Source organism: Nicotiana tomentosiformis, chromosome 5 (genome assembly GCF_000390325.3).
Source record: "Nicotiana tomentosiformis chromosome 5, ASM39032v3, whole genome shotgun sequence".
NCBI lineage: Eukaryota > Viridiplantae > Streptophyta > Magnoliopsida > Solanales > Solanaceae > Nicotiana > Nicotiana tomentosiformis.
The window spans coordinates 135791152-135808491 of record NC_090816.1 but is presented as its reverse complement, the minus strand read 5'-3'; the positions used below and the strand labels follow the sequence as shown (position 1 = coordinate 135808491).

Genomic DNA, 17340 nt, shown 5'->3' with positions numbered 1-17340 from the left:
TAATCTATGTATTTGAGTTGAAAATAATATTTGAAATCAATGAGATCGACTTCCAAATTTTTTACACTCAACAAAGATGAAACAAAAGAAGAAATTCGTTGTCTTCTCTTATTTCTGGTTTTTAAATTTTTCATATATTTTTTTCTATATTTATTTTCTTTTATCTTATTTTTTATGTCTTTCTTCCTTTTGTTACAAAAAATTAATTTATTTCGTAATAAAAGGATGAGTTTTAATAGAAACTGTCTACATAAAAACTTTATTTATATTTTGTCTTTGGTTGAAATTCGGTCATATTTATTTTTTGACTTTATCTTATCAACCTAAATATTTGCTCACCCAATCACTTAAATTAAAAAGTTGAGGATGTGTAATTTATATATAATTCATATATAACAGGTGTATAATCGTGTGTTGTCGGTATATTATCTATTCATATTAATTATAAAAAGTAAACAATAAATCTGACCGGATATTTATGTAATAATCCACAAGATTTCGGTTTCTTGATTTTATCCATGATATGACTTTTATTATAATTATTTTAAAAACTCTGTACTAAAATTTCAAAATATCTTATCTTTTATTTTAAAAATTATGTTATAATTTTAAAAATAATCTCATTTAGAAATAATTTGTTTATAGACTTGGCACTAGTCTCCTTCAATCAAGGCGTCAAGCCAGCCAAGTGGTGTCTTGTGTAAAGTGACTTCTTTAATTAAATGATAATGATAGTTTTTTTTAATTTCTTTTTATTTTATATTGATAGGTTAGCATATAAGCTTTGGATCATGTTCTTTAGCACTCCACACCTGACCATAGTACATATAAATTTATTTTAAAATTTACTCCAAAATGTTACAATGGTCAAGGTAAAAAGTCACAAATTGATTAACTTGTTCTATCAATCGAATCCTTTATATTATTTGTCCTAATATTATTGATTTAATTTGATATATATATAGAGCAGAAAAGACACAATGGATGAATAAATGATACGTATTATCTTTTTATCCATCTACTTTTCTTATAACATGGGCAATGGATTTTTTTTTAATAAAAAAATAGTTTGTCTTTTACTTTTTGATTTTTTATTATTGCCATTTTAAGATAAAACATTTATTTAAAAATAAAACGAAGAAAAGAATTATGCAATAAAATATGATTGGTAGTTGGGGATATTAATTAATTATTAAAATGAGTTAGGTGTAGGAGAAAATTTAATTATTTAATGGTCCTTGTGGGATTGGTTCGAAATAAATTATTTTTGTATAATATATTCTTTAATTTATTTAGTATCCACTTTCCTTTTATTAAATTAAAAAGGGAGATGTGGGAAGGTGCCAGGAAGCTAACCTATCACCGACGTTTCCCTTCGCCCAAGGCAGTCACAATTCGTTGAATAATATTTATTTTTTATTTTTCAGTATAGATCCGATTAATTTGAATTCTTGCGGAATAAAAAAGAAATTTATTCTCACGATTTGAACCCGAAATTTTTTAGTTAAATATAAAATAATTTTTTCTTCTTGAAATTTCAATATGAAAAGGGAAAACAAAAACATGCGTATATTGGAGGTTGGACTTGTAATTCTTTTACTTTTATTTGAAATTTAATACGAAGTTTGTGTAAAATTAAATATTCATATATGACTTCACCCAAGTTTCTAGATTAGCGTTCCAACATATCTTTCCAACACGAAACACGGCCTTAATAAGTCAGTTTGGGTTAGTATAATAATTTAATCATCAAATTACTTTTAAGATATTAAATCCTTCATAAATAAAAACTACATAGTTCAATTCCTCTAATTATCTTTATTTTTGATAAGTGATTGGCATAAATTTTGGAGAAGAACATGTCAAGTTCACATTTATTTCTTCTTTAATATATATAATAAATAAAAGAAAAAAAATCATGAGGTGGACCTAAAAGAGAGTGGACAATTAACCAATTTATGCTGAGAATAAACATCAGAAAAATCTATGGAATATAAACAGGTGTCAAATGGATGCTTTAGAAAACTATTAGTATAAAGTATTGCGGCAATTTTATACATAAAAATTACTTCAAAACATAACCTGATTACGTGTAAGTTCCCTTCTATCAAAACAAGTTTTTGAATAAATATTAAGTTGGAGGTACAAAAGCTAGTATATAATAATACTTCTGATTCAATTTATGTGAACCTATTTTCTTTTTAGTCCGTATCAATAAAAATGACCCCTTTCCTTATATGGAAATAATTTACCTTTATACAATGATTTATAGCCACACAAAATATATGTGTCTCATTTTACATTACAAGTTCAAAAGTTATCTCTTTTCTTAAAATCTATACCCAGTCAAATGAGTTCACATCAATACGGAGGGAGTATATAAAATAAAAGTGGCAAGTTAAAAAATCAAAAATTATAATAAACTTCTATTTTTGCAGCATCATTACAACTATAAAGTTAAAAGTCTTATCTGTTAAACTTATTTTTATAAATATTAAATTCTCATTAATAAGTACCATCATTATTCTTTTTTTAATTTTATATCTAATCACTTTTTGAATGAGACTATCCTAACTAAATTTCTATAAAGACTAGAAAAGATTATAGTGGAGCGATAAATATTTCTTAATCTTTAATCAGATATTTCGGCGTCGCTCTTGGTATAGAAAATGGATTTTTTGGGATGAAACCCGAAACGAGTATGGGACACTGAGTTAAAAAAGAAGAGTAAAATTCAATAAAGATGTGCTAGCTCTTCCGCATAATAATTCCAAGTTTCATTATTTATAGTGACTCTTCTTCTATATTTCTTCTTCAAGAAAGGAAGAAAAATATCTCCTTATCTCCATTTTCTCCCTTGTTTTAGTCTCTGATCTTCTCCGTCGTACTACCACCACTACGCCGCCATGGTTCTGTCCAAGACAGCGTCGGAAAGTGACGTCTCCATCCACTCCACTTTCGCTTCCCGATATGTTCGTACTTCTCTTCCGAGGTACACATAATATGTCTCAATCTCAAACAAATTAGGATTAATTTACTTTGTAAATTCTTTGTATCCTTTCTGCTTAAACAGTTTATATATTTTTCGATTTTATTTTTGATATTTTTTGTTGTTTGGTTGTCAGAAAAACTAATTTGAGGAATATAGGGAAAAGTCATTTTTCGTACTTTTAACTTCAGATCATTGTATTGATCAACATTTAGACGTTACTATCAATCTTTAATACTCAAAATTTCACCAGAACACTATCAATTTGATTATATTATTATTAACCATTCATCTTTCACCCGATCATCAAACACTAAAAATTTATTTCTTCAGAAAATAAGTCCATTTTCCAAAAACATTTTCTGAAAAATAATTCCCTGTCGTACTAAACACACCCACCATCGTTGTTGTTACTTGTTACTATGATTCTTTTTATTTTTTATTGAGACAAGTGTCTTTGGAAATATTCGGAAACAGTTTCCTTACCTTGGGTAAATTCTGCGTAATCACTATATTTCTTGGACTTCACTTGTATAATTTTACTGCGTATCATCACTTAGGCTTTCTTTTCCTAAGAATTTTCTTTTGTATATTCTTGAAAATGGAGCTTCTTTTTGAACTATTTTTTTTTTTTTGGAATTTTAGGTTTAAGATGCCAGAGAATTCGATACCAAAGGAAGCAGCATATCAAATCATAAATGATGAGCTTATGTTAGATGGAAATCCAAGACTAAATTTAGCATCTTTTGTGACAACATGGATGGAACCAGAGTGTAACAAACTGATGATGGATTCCATTAACAAGAATTACGTTGACATGGATGAATACCCTGTAACCACTGAACTTCAGGCAAGTCTCTCTCTTTTCTTGATCGCAGTAACGGAGACAGAATTTTTGCTAAAGGGGATAAAAAAAGAAAAATTAAAAAATTAAAAGAGATTGTGACAGGTGGAATGTATCTAGGTAATTTAAAATATAAAATATAATCGGATTCTGTCTTATGTGAAAACTGTAATTTTCCTGTGGTCTGTGAAAAGGGTTCGAGTTCCCCCTCCTAAATCCGCCCGTGGCTGATCGTGTTAAAAATATTATACACGGTCAAGTCACTTATAATAGAGTTTAACAAAAATATATTTACAAGTAAACTTTCATAAGAAGTGAAATCTGTAATCTTAGTGTAACTTGCTAAATATGTTAAATTTACTGATTTGTAAAAGATCTTTACACTGTCATCAATGTATATTTTTATTTCTCGTATTCTTTGGTAATAATAACTGATAAAATGGTAACTAAAACTTCTAATCTAAATTACACAAATTTGTAAAAGATCTTTTACTTGAATCTTCTTTTTCGTCTTCTTTGGTAATAATAGTAGAATGCCTTGTAGTGACTTTTGCCACAAAAGAAGAAAAATAGTACTGTTAGGTTTATTATGGAATTTATTCATTTCTTAAATGAAACTTCTCACAAATTCAACGATACAAAGTGGTCGTTTAGACATTAGTGTGTGGAACAGTAAAATGTCCACAAAAATATCAACGTCTTTTCGACTTTTAAGTGTAGCGTAGGAGAATAAAATATGGGCAAATTTAAGTGGTACTCAAGCATCTTAGGCCCACGTCTTCTTCCTTTTTTGTTCCAACACATGCAATAATGCAATTCACATCCTCCCTCCACTTCCAACCAAGAGATGTGAGGTTGAGTCACCCCAAGAGCAAGGTGAGAATTTTTGGACGGAAGGATGCCGAGGGTCTATTGGAAACAGCCTCTCTACCCCAGAGTAGGGGTAAGGTCTGTGTACACACTACCCTCCCCAGACCCCACTAGTGAGATTATACTGGGTTGTTGTTGTTGTTGTTGTCCTCTTATAAGTAATATAAATAAAATAGCTTGGATTTCAATGACAATAGTTGATTGCATGAGCACCTTCACTTCCAATCAAGAGGTTGTGAGTTTGAGTCATCCCAATAGTAATATGGGAATTTTTTTAGGGAGAGAGCCGAGAGTCTATTCGAAACAGCCTCTCTATCCCAGGGTAGGGGTAAAGTCTGCCTACACACTACTCCTCTCAGATTCATTAGTGAGATTATATCGGATTGTTGTTGTTGTTATTATTTGTAAGTTATTGCGTTCTAGTTAACAATTTATAAATGTTCAACCGATTTTTTAACCTAAATATAAGGTTTAAATAAAATCTACTAGATTCGACCTCGACCGAACATGTTCAGTGTTTTACTCAATGCGCACTCTTCTTCCAAGCAACCCTTCCCAAAAAAAAAAAGAGACATGCCATATATATAAGTTATTAGTACTCCAATTCATTTTTAATATATATTAAATAATGATAATATAGTAAAATTATTAGTATTTTTTAAGACGGGTATCTTGTCGTCAATAGTGTAAAGTAAAACTTGTACCATATAATAAACATCTATTGCACCTCGCCCGTCCCATAGCACCTGTCTTTTTTCTACTTTAGTAAACGATCTTTCACTTTACTATAGCATAAACTTCGCTAATCTTTTCGACCATTGATACTTGATAGTGTAAAACAGTAAAAGTTACACCCTCTCCCCCAAAAAATATAAAATAAACATTGATTAAAAACTAAGGAAAAAACAAACATAAATGTGGATCCCTAGATCTTGGAATGCTTTAAATAAATGCTCCATAATCTTCGATCTCGATACTTTTTAATAGTAAGTTTTAATACCAAGTCTTTTCGTGTCTACTATCAGCTCCTACATATTTTTCAAATATTAAAAACAAAAAAGGCTTAGGTTTAGAAAGAGGAAAAAGAAAGATATGGACCAACTCCCTCTTCCACTTAAGTATATGATCAATTCTTAAGAGTAGAAACGGATTCGAATTTTAAATTAATTTTAAAATTGTTAACACTAAATTTATTGTACTTTAAATAATGTGTTTAAATTATTTTTTATTAAATATTAGTAATGGTTTTCACATCTAAATTTAAATTTTGTGACAAAAATAATAAGCACCCGCAGATTAAAAAAATAACAAAAAGGACAAAGATGGTTGGACTTGTTCCTCCCTTTTTTTTTTGGTGGGGGTGGGTTTTGTGTGGGGAGGGGACCATAGAGAGAGTTGTACTTATTTTTCTCCATTTTTGAGAAAAAAATTACTATTATCTCAATTTTTCAGATCGGGACATCCCTTAAAATGGACAATTTGTGGGGTAATGGAATAATGATGTTTTTTTCCTTCTTATGTTTTACTCTACCGACATTAGACAAGGTGGGTTGCTCTGATGGTAAGTATCCTCCACTTCCAACCAAAAGGTTGTGAGTTCGAGTTACCCCAAGAGCAAGGTGGGGAGTTCTTGGAGGGAAGAATGCCGAGGGTCTATTGGAAACAGCCTCTCTACCTTAGGGTAGGGGTAAGGTTTGCGTACACACTACCCTCCCCAGACCCCACTAGTGGAATTATACTGGATTGTTGTTGTTGTTTTACTCTAACGACATATACGATGGCTTTTGCTCTTCTTCTTTGGGTTATAATATTAGTTTTCTAAAAGCAAGTTTAAATTAAATTTTACTTATTTTCGTAGGCGATTTCTAGTCGTTTTATTTTAATTTTTATTTTAAAGTACCAAAGTTGAAGTTTAGGGTTTTCATTTTTTTTCTTTAAAAGGGAATATTCTAGAAGCATTACAGTCGTCTCAAGATATATTACTAATAAGCAGTTACTTTCTCTAATTTGACAGTTGATTTATTTAAATTAAAATATTATTGTATGAAGTTTAAGGTCGTTTTCGAGCTATTTGAATTTGTTTCTCCTCACTACTTAATGCATAAATTTTTAGGGGATTTTCAAAGTAAAGTGAACGAATGACCATATGCCACAATTTTCCTAAACAGATTTTTTTTATTACCATTTTATCCTTCATTCTTTGTTATTATAGCATAGGACTTTCTACCACTTGTGATCTTATCCCCTTTACATATTATGTAAACTCATAAATTGTTTAATAACATTATTATCTTAAGTTAAGTTATATATTCATCATCAGTGTTAAAAAAAAAACTACACTTCAAGCCAGAATTGTTTAATAACATTATTATTTTAATAAGTTATATATATCATCAATGTAGAAAAAAAAATGTTACACCTTTAGGCCAGATTTATATGTTGTAGCAAGTATCTTGACCTATTTTTAGATTGCAAATTTCACACTTACCTACAAATATTCTTTGAGAGTCTGAGTGATCGTGATAATGAAAAAATTCTTTACACAGACTTGTATATAACTTAAAATCGAAAATTATATCGACAAACTAAGAATACATTTAATTTGTCAGAATTACATAATTTTTAATCTTTTTATTTTTTTATTTATTTTGCAGAATCGATGTGTAAACATGATAGCTCATTTGTTTAACGCACCACTTGGAGATGGAGAGACTGCAGTTGGAGTTGGAACTGTTGGATCCTCTGAGGCTATTATGCTTGCTGGATTAGCTTTCAAGAGAAAATGGCAAAATAAAATGAAAGCCCAAGGCAAGCCCTGTGACAAGCCCAATATTGTCACTGGTGCCAATGTCCAGGTAAGATAAATGTATATTTTTAGCCGCTCTCAAAAAATAATAACCGACGAAATATATTTTTTGGTATGTGTTTTATATACATCTTTAGTAAATGCAATTAGTTTCAGCCGACCGGCCAATTTTGTATCTTGCCCAATCTTAGCCTATCATGATCTTTACACATATAGCCGATCGTATTCATTCTTTACCTTCTTAGTTGGTATACAAAGATTATATATTAATTATACACATTTATACAAATATTATACATATATATTTTACATGCGATGCTATCTTCAGTTCAAGCGGCTGGGTGACCAGCTAATTAGGTTAATTCTTCAAACTTTATTATATACATTGGCAGTATGAAGAATTTTTGTTACCATAAGTATATTTTAATATGTTGTGATAGGTAACATATCTTACTTTCTAGGCTACTAATTCGATTTTTTATGGACTGCGTTACCTGTATTTATCTTTTAATTTACTTGATAATGTAAAATTTTCCTTGCACATGTCGTGTAGAGAAGTTAAACTCTATAAAATACATGGATTTGTTTCCAAAATTTAGGAGTTGAGAGAGTGCTAATTAGTAATTTTAACAGGTGTGTTGGGAGAAATTTGCAAGGTATTTTGAAGTGGAGTTGAAAGAAGTAAAATTGAGTGATGGATACTATGTGATGGACCCTGAGAAAGCTGTGGAAATGGTGGATGAGAACACAATTTGTGTAGCTGCTATCTTGGGTTCCACACTCAATGGTGAATTTGAAGATGTTAAGCGCTTGAATGACCTCTTGATTGAGAAGAACAAAGAAACCGGGTAAGTCACGATTTCGCAGAGCTTTTTGGTTGTTAAGTTATAGCGACAAACGAACAACATCGAATAATTCCGACCATTCTGGTTCGCACTAAAGTTGCTTAAGTAACCTTAGAAGAGTATATTCTCTTCAATAGTATATCAATCGTATGCATCTAACTATCAGCGTATGTCGTCTTCTAACATTATTAAAAAGAAAATAGGGGATTATGTACAAATTATAATTTAGTGGGTTGCTTTAGTGGTGAGCACCCTCCACTTCCAACCAAGACCCTAAGAGTAAGGTGGGGAGTTCTTGGAGAGAGGGAGCCGAGGGTCTATCGGAAACAGCCTCTCTATCCCAGGGTAGGGGTAAGGTCTGCGTACAAACTTCCATCCCCATACCCCACTAGTGGGATTATACTGGGTTGTTGTTGTAGTCATAAACTTAAAGTTTCGAATTCACTTCTACGAAATCTTATACGTATTTGTGTAAATGTCTTTTTTTCTTGCTCTTTGTATAAATATCATAATGGAAGGGGAGTCTTGGAGCAACGGTATAGTTGTCTCCGTATGACCTACGTATGACCTATAGGTTACGAGTTCGAGCCATGAAAGCAGCCACTAATATCTGTATTAAGCTAGACTGTCTATATCACACCCTTTGTGGTGCGGCCCTCCCTAGACGCTGCATGAATGAGGGATACTTTATGCACCGAGCTGTTTTTTTATATATATAAATATCATAATATATGGTTGATAACTGGTAACAGGTGGGACACTCCAATTCATGTGGATGCAGCAAGTGGTGGATTTATTGCACCATTCCTTTATCCAGAGCTTGAATGGGACTTTAGATTGCCATTGGTGAAGAGTATTAACGTGAGTGGTCACAAATATGGTCTTGTTTATGCTGGTATTGGTTGGGCCATTTGGAGGAATAAGGAAGACTTACCTGACGAACTTATCTTCCACATTAATTATCTTGGTGCTGATCAACCTACTTTCACTCTCAACTTCTCTAAAGGTATAATTCCTTCATTACAAGTCCTTAAATATATGTATAATCATAGACGAGTCGGGATTTGAGGTTAATGAGTTCTGAACTTGCCATCAAATTCATAACTCGTCAAAAATCGAGTCCGAATGATGTCAATTCTCTTTTTCTGAAGGGGAACTTTAGAGCAACGGTAAAGTTGTCTCCCCTGTGACTTATAGGTCACGGGTTCGAGCAATGTAAGCAGTCGCTAATGCTTGTATTAGGGTATGTTGTTTACATCACACTCCTTGGGGTATCGTTCTTCCGCAAACCCTATGTGAATGCGTGATGCTTTATGTACCGAGCTCCCTTTACTATCATAAAACATATGATGCTCCAATTAGCTAGATATATATATATATATATATATATATATATATATATATATATTTGTAACTTTGAAAAATACCACTTGAGTTACATCACTAGCCTTACGAATTTAATCATATTTTGCTATTGTAATGCAGGTTCTAGCCAAGTAATTGCTCAATATTACCAACTTATTCGCTTGGGTTTTGAGGTGAGTCAAGATTAATTTTGTTATTCTCAGTGAAGCCATGGGGAGGCAATTGCTACCATTACTTCTAAGTTTTATCAATACAATTTAATCAACTATCAATTGCATAAAAATAGGAGTTTAAAATATATACATCATTATTCTAAGTAATTTTTACACTATTATATCACTTTTACCTGTTATATCAGGTAACCGTCTTAATTTCAAGATTACAAATCTCACATTTTACGGAGTCTTGTCTATAGATATCTTTTGAGTGACCTGATATAAGAAACTTGAACTCTAAAAATATATAATAGTATTTTTTTTCCCCACAAATTACACACTTTAAATATACTTAAGATTGTGATAGTAGTCTTTACAATCTGAAATTACCATGTTAAAACAGGGTTACAAGAATGTTATGGAGAATTGTCAAGAAAATGCAAGGGTACTAAGAGAAGGACTTGAAAAAAGTGGAAGATTCAACATAATATCCAAAGAAATTGGAGTTCCATTAGTAGCTTTCTCTCTTAAAGACAACAGTCAACACAATGAGTTCGAAATTTCTGAAACTCTTAGAAGATTTGGATGGATTATTCCTGCATATACTATGCCACCAAATGCTCAACATGTCACAGTTCTCAGAGTTGTCATTAGAGAAGATTTCTCCCGTACACTCGCCGAGCGACTGGTAAGTATAATTACGCCTCAATTACAAATAAGTTGAGGTTAGACTATATGTAACCCTTTCATTTAAAGTAACTACTTATATTTAACCATTTACGAGTTTCTTTTCTAGCGTTATAACATACAAACGGAAAAAAGTAATCTATTATTAAAATATCTTTTCTCTTTTCCTCCAAAAACACTCCTTTCTCTCCCAATTCTCTTTCTCTTCTTAAAGAAGAGACTAGTGTACAAGATATTCCACAATTACAAAAGGTCCGGAGAAGGGGTTGTACCCAAAGGGTTTGATGTAACAGTCTACCTTAATACAAGTATTAATGACTGTTTTCACAACTTACAAGTATTTTGTTCTTAAAAACCTAAAATATGTCTTGATTTCGTAACCAAAATTTCTCCCCTATTTTATTAGTACAAAAATTCGATAGACTTGTCATATTTATTATAGCTACCAGTGTTCAATCCTATAGCAATTTCGTTTACAAGTTTTTTCTTCCATATAAATTGATTCTTTACATGCAAAAGAAAAAACAAATCTTCTTGTCTTGCATCTATTATCAAAATATCTTTTTGCTTCTCCTCCAAAAACACTTTTTTCTTTCCAAATTATGTACTTAAACTTGAAATATGCCATGCTTTACTAACCAAAACTCTCCACTATTTCATTAGCATAGAAATTCGAAAGACTTGTCACTTGTTATATTTACCCGAAGAATTAAACCGTAATACCAGCTCAGCCAACCACTTAAACTAAAAATAGCCACGGGATGAATAATATATGTATAATTAATGTACAAAGGCTATTTGCGTTCAATCCTTTTGTGTTTTTCATTAATATTTTTCCGATTCAACAGGTAATAGACATTGAAAAAGTCCTCCACGAGCTAGACACACTTCCGGCGAGGGTCAACGCTAAGCTAGCCGTGGCCGAGGCGAATGGCAGCGGCGTGCATAAGAAAACAGATAGAGAAGTGCAGCTTGAGATTACTACTGCATGGAAGAAATTTGTTGCTGATAAGAAGAAGAAGACTAACGGAGTTTGTTAATTTAATTTAACAAAATATGTTTATAATTAATATGATGATTTATAACTACTAGCAGTGGTACTGCTTGTTTTTATATTTGAATTGTTGGGTTTTTTGAGTATGAGGAGCTAGCTATTTATTGCTAGTGAAATATTGGTTGATTTTGGACTACTTTGTATTATTAATGTTAATTTTCTTAAGTACTTAATATGAGGATATTTATCATGCATGTGATATAGAAAAAAGTTGTGAGTGCCTGAGGTCTAGTTTAATCCTTTATATTCAAATATTATATACATATACATGGACGGAGGTAGAAAAACCAATATATTTGTATTAAGAATATTATTATATTAAATTTTAAATTCAATTATTAGATCAAAACTTGGATGTCTTTTGCAATTCAAATTAAGCCTTTGGATTTAGACAAATGATTAGACAACAGTTCATGAAAATGGAAGCATGAATATAATCTTGAAATATGATACTGCCCCACAACCATCTCATTCATCACTCTCAAACACAAACCACATAATATCTAAGAATGTGATTCACAACCCAACAAAATACACAAAAAAAACAGACAAGTGGTAAAGTACTGCACCAATAATATATTTAGTATAATTTTATAAGTGGATCTGAAAATGATTATGCATATACAGACTTTATCCTTATATTTATATATATATGTATATATGAAGTTAAAGAAATTATTTTCGACAAATCTTCGACAAACATGAGTGAGGATTGCCCTTCACAACGGTGACGGGACAAGATGCATTACGCACCAGGTACTTGCTCACACTTCCAAGTAACACCCTGAAAATATGTCAAATTGTAAATTTAGCCCCATTCTGTTATGATAATCAACTTTTTCATGATAATTTTTTTTTTATCATTTCTCTATTAAGGTCTGCCTCATTTTCGAGGGTACTGTTTAAGTACATGTAATTAGTTGTACACCACACAAAAAAATGTTAAGATGGATTCTGAAAAAGGGACAAATGACAATTTTCTAGACTAGAAATAATCAAATATCAATTTAAAATTTATTTAAATCACTTGAAACGTAATTAAAAGATGAATTTTACCTTTTAAGGACTCCTAAACCTCTGCTTCCAATCACAAGAGTATCAAGCTTGAGATGATCCACAGCATCACAAAGCCTCTCCCTCGCATCTCCCCAATACACCTTTGCCACCACTGTCACCTATTTTTTTTTCAAAAAAAAAAAAATTTATTTGCAAAATAACTAGAAAACCCTTTCCAGAATAATAAAATTTATTAGAGGAAAAAATATAAAAGTATACCTTCTTAACCTTGGAAACAGTGTCAAGCATATTAAGAACCTCTTTATCAGGGTTTAGTCCATAATGCTTAGACACATTAATCTCTCTAAATTCATCTAAAGGTATCGAAGCTGTGCAAAAGATGAATAAATACATCAATAAAATTATAAACCATCTAAACATGACAAAAAAATGTTTTAACTTTTTTACAACAATGCATAAATTCTTTTAATTAGACCATGTATCCATTTAAGATGATCAACGACAATAAGTTTTCTAATTTACAATAATAACTAACCCAGTATAATTTCATATGTGGTGTTTGGGACCCTACCTTCAGAAAGTAGATCGTTGTTTCCAATAAACTATCGTCTCAAGAAAAGATTAAAAAAAAAAAAAAAGAAGGATCACTAGCAACAAACAGTAACAACAACAAGATAGTAAAAAAAACAAAGAGAAAGAAACAACAAGTAATAATAGAAATCTATGAATAAGAAAATACAAGACTACACTAATACTAATGGTACTGAAAAGAAAAGCGCTTCACTATCTATTAACACTCTACCTTAATTCTCCACCTACACACCATCCTATCAAGGGTCATATCTTTAATAAACTGAAGCATTGTCATGTTACCTAATCACATTTCCCCGATACTTCTATGGCCTACCCCTACCGCTCCTCAAAACGCCAATCTCTCGCAAGTCACACCTCTTTTTCTAATTTAATGACTTCAAAATGAAGTATATAACTTACTATAAAGGACAGTCCGGTGCACTAAACTCCCACTATATGTGGGGTCCAGAGAAGAGCCGTACCACAAGGGTTTATCGTACGCAGTCTAACCTTACATTTCTGTAAAGACTATTTCGACGGCTCGAACCCGTGATCTCCTAATCACATGACAGCAACTTTACCAGTTATGCCATATAACTTACTATACTGTTAGTAAAAGATACTAATAGTAAGAGAAATATTTACACTATCAACGCATATAAGTTAAATACTGTAAAGAATAATTAATAACAAATTAGGGAAGTAATTAACATACGGGAACCAGTGTCTTCAAAGAGTTGCTTATTAGGAGGATCAGCTTTGGGAGAAGCAACATGAATAATGATAATCTGATCATCTTCTTCTATAAGATTATCAATTGCCCATTTTAATGCTGCTCTGCTTGTTGCTGAAAAATCCATTCCAATTCCTACTAATCTTGCTTTTCCCATTCTTCTTATTGTCGTTTCTTTCTTTTATTTTCTCTCTCTTTTTTTTGTTCTTCTTCTGATTTTTCACGAGCTAATAGCTATATATGTTTCTATATATTTATATGACTATGTGATTGTGGGGTTTGTGGACTATTTAATAATGCAAATAGACAGAATTTGAGCTTCTTGAAGGAGCTAGAAGGAGGAGATTCTCTTACTTTTACAGGAGTAATACAATGGGCTAATTAGCTGGTATTCAAGAATTACGTAAATTAGTTTGCTTACTTACTCACTTTATTCTCTCCTTTGATGATAAAGTATTTAGATAGTATCATAGAATTTCTTTTATCTTTAATCAAAAGTTTCGGATTCGAGATATGACGTGAAAAAAATTCTGGTAAGGAACGCTTCCCTTTTTAATGAGTCTTGTGCAACACGAGTTCTAATTAATCAGACCTGCAAAAAGTATCGAATACCGGATAGGAAAAAAAGACTTTAGATATAGTAAAGAAGACAAAAGAAAGAATATATGACATACTTAATTACTAAACACTACAACAAATGTGATATTTAGCTACGAAATTATTAGCTACAACACAAAATTCGTCATTAATTGTTCATTTTTTATGACAAAAAATATAATTCGTCTTTAAATACATGAACTACATACTTTTAGTAGCTAAGTTTCGTCCACTAAAGTTTCCCACCAAAAAATGAGTTGGCGCCATTTATTGAGTAATATTAGCGACAAATTTAAAGTTATCATTGACACATTATTTTGTCAATAATGATGTACCTAATTAGCGACGAACCATTATTTGTCTTAGAAATAGGTAAAGTTTGGAGACAAAAAAGTTTCGTCACAAAAAATATGCTGTTGCAATGGCGACGAATTAGAATTAGTAGTTAAAAATTGTAAACTTTAGCCATAAAATTTTACATTTAATTGTGACCTTCATTTTTGTCACTAATAGTGCAAACAATTAGTGACAATTATTGTACTATCTCTAATTACCCTACAATTTAGTTACAACAAAATTTTGTCACAAAATATACAATTTTAAATGGTGACGACTTAACTTTGTAGTTGAATCATGCGATTATTGGCGACGGAAAAGATTTGTAGTTAAAAACTAAATGATCATACTTTATGTTTAACTATGAATCTGAAGTTTTGTTCATGCAAGATACATATACTTACTTTTAGACTAATTGAACTTGTGATTAAAACAACCATCTTTTGAAAAACCTATCGAGTTCGAGAAACTAAAATCCCATTTTCACTTATATTAGAAATTTTAGGAATATTTTTCTTTCTACTTAGCTTTGAGCACAATTCACTTTCTTATTGAAAGGTATTAAGTTTATTTATATTCATATCGGAGACGAGCCATTTACTTTGGTTCTTTATAAAATTATTTATGCCATAAATTTGATGCTAAGTTTCAAAATTAGTGTACCTTTTATCTGATTTCGTCCGAACAGTTACTTTTTAAAGCAAATAAAAATTTACTTGTTGAAAACAATTGTATACATATGTCCTTCATTATTTTACCAATTTAAAGTATATGTCATATCGAACAAAATTATAATTCCAACTAATATTTGTTTAATATTTTTATATTAGAGATTATTACGAACAAGGGTGGATGCAGAATTTCGAGAAGATGGTTGCACTATTATGAAGAGGTGTATCTAGCTAGGATATAAATTTGACGGGTTCAACTTTTAAATTCTTACCGTTGAGTCTATTCTATACTTTTTTTTAAAATTATACGTTCAAATCAATTTTCTTTTAAAAATAGAATTTTTTTATTATTTACATATATCTATATTCCATGTCGAAGAAGTTTGGACCATTCAAAACTCATTAATTATATGTTGCATCCTCCATTTTTACTTATTTTCATATACACAGTTGATTTAATTATATAAAATTTTAAGGTGACAAAATGAGAATAGGAATTTCATGTGTTAGACTTGAAAATTTTGAAAGAATAAACAAAAGAAAGAAAGAAAAATAAAAATAAAAAGTAAATTTCAAAATGCAAGAAGGGACAACAAAAAGATTAACATAAAGTTCAAGAATGAAGAACAAATCAAGATTCTAAGAGTATGAGTCCAAATTATCTGCTCGTTGAATTCGAAATAATTTTTCGTGGCAGCCATAAAGATTTACGATTAAGATCAAAAGGCCCTTAATTTGTTTTTGAAAAGAATAAACGAGTGGAATAATAGATATTGTAACATTAATAATTTTGAAATAAAATACTACACTTCTTACAGTATTTTCTAGTCTAGATTATGTTTTTGATGCAAATTTATTGTACAACTAGTCTATACTATATTAAAAGTACAAACACCTTTAGCGAAATGTTATTCGCCTTTTTGCCCCTTAAAAATAAATTTCACACTAGATAAAATAATTATTTTATTATTTTCCTATTATTTAGGACTTTAATAATTTGTCTAGTATTTAGGGCTTTAATTATTTCCCTAATATTTAAGACTTTAACTATTTTTCTAATATTTAGGACTTATAAATTTACTAAATTTTGTGTATTAGTTTTTCCTTTTTTTTTTTATATAATATATACAATATTTAAAAAAGAAATCGTGTTTCTAGGTTTAGAAGCTTAAAAGGCCATTGCAAATTCACATAATCAGTACTTCCAAGACATAAAAAATCACGTTTCAAGACATATAGGACATTCGCCTTTTTTACCCTTAAACAATAAATTTTACAATTGATAAAATAACTATTTTCCTAGTATTTAGGAATTTAATTATTTTTCTAGTATTTAGGCTTTGATTATTTACCTAATGTTTAAGACTTTAATTATTTTTCTAATATTTAGAACATATAAATTTACAAAATTGTGTGGATTGGTTTTTCCTTATTTGATTTATATAATATATACCAAATTTATAAAAGAAATCGTGTTTCTAGATTTAGAAGCTTAAAAAGCCATCGTAAATTCACATAAGCAGCATTTCCAAGACATTAAAATCACGTTTAGAAATATTTTTGTAGGTTTAGAAGTCTATGTTGTTTATTTTTGTTTTTATAATTTTAGAACTTTCAAAACATATAGGACATTCGTCTTTTTTACCCTTAAAAAATAAATGTTATACTCGATAAAATATTATTTTATTATTTTCCTAGTATTTAGGATTTTAATTATTTTTTTAGTATTTAGGGATTTAATTATTTCCCTAATGTTTAAGACTTTAATTATTTTTCTAATATTTAGGACATATAAATT

At 30.4% G+C, this 17340-nt stretch overlaps 2 protein-coding genes across 2 annotated transcripts; one reads left to right on the top strand and one right to left on the bottom strand.

The window, feature by feature from the left end:
* The first annotated feature begins 2616 nt into the window (after nucleotides 1-2616).
* On the top strand, nucleotides 2617-11809 carry LOC104121151 (glutamate decarboxylase). The gene is made up of 8 exons (XM_009633063.4): nucleotides 2617-2992; nucleotides 3635-3839; nucleotides 7358-7558; nucleotides 8143-8357; nucleotides 9107-9360; nucleotides 9840-9892; nucleotides 10278-10562; nucleotides 11410-11809. The coding sequence occupies exons 1-8, from the start codon at nucleotides 2907-2909 to the stop codon at nucleotides 11599-11601; spliced, it is 1491 nt and encodes a 496-aa protein (XP_009631358.1). The 5' UTR covers nucleotides 2617-2906; the 3' UTR covers nucleotides 11602-11809.
* A 240-nt stretch (nucleotides 11810-12049) lies between these two features.
* Nucleotides 12050-14212, bottom strand: LOC104121150 (universal stress protein PHOS34-like). The gene is made up of 4 exons (XM_009633062.4): nucleotides 13921-14212; nucleotides 12891-13000; nucleotides 12672-12790; nucleotides 12050-12399 (listed from the first exon to the last, which is right to left on the bottom strand). The coding sequence occupies exons 1-4, from the start codon at nucleotides 14093-14095 to the stop codon at nucleotides 12291-12293; spliced, it is 513 nt and encodes a 170-aa protein (XP_009631357.1). The 5' UTR covers nucleotides 14096-14212; the 3' UTR covers nucleotides 12050-12290.
* Nucleotides 14213-17340: the final 3128 nt, after the last annotated feature.

Coding starts and splice junctions, on each gene's coding strand:
- LOC104121151 (XM_009633063.4), top strand. CDS start 2,907: ATGGTTCTGTCCAAGACAGCGTCGGAAAGTGACGTCTCCATCCACTCC. Junction 9,361..9,839: donor CACTCTCAACTTCTCTAAAG/GTATAATTCCTT, acceptor ATTGTAATGCAG/GTTCTAGCCAAGTAATTGCT. Junction 9,893..10,277: donor TTATTCGCTTGGGTTTTGAG/GTGAGTCAAGAT, acceptor ATGTTAAAACAG/GGTTACAAGAATGTTATGGA.
- LOC104121150 (XM_009633062.4), bottom strand. CDS start 14,095: ATGGGAAAAGCAAGATTAGTAGGAATTGGAATGGATTTTTCAGCAACA. Junction 13,001..13,920: donor CTTTGAAGACACTGGTTCCC/GTATGTTAATTA, acceptor TCTTTTGCACAG/CTTCGATACCTTTAGATGAA. Junction 12,400..12,671: donor GGTTTAGGAGTCCTTAAAAG/GTAAAATTCATC, acceptor ACATATTTTCAG/GGTGTTACTTGGAAGTGTGA.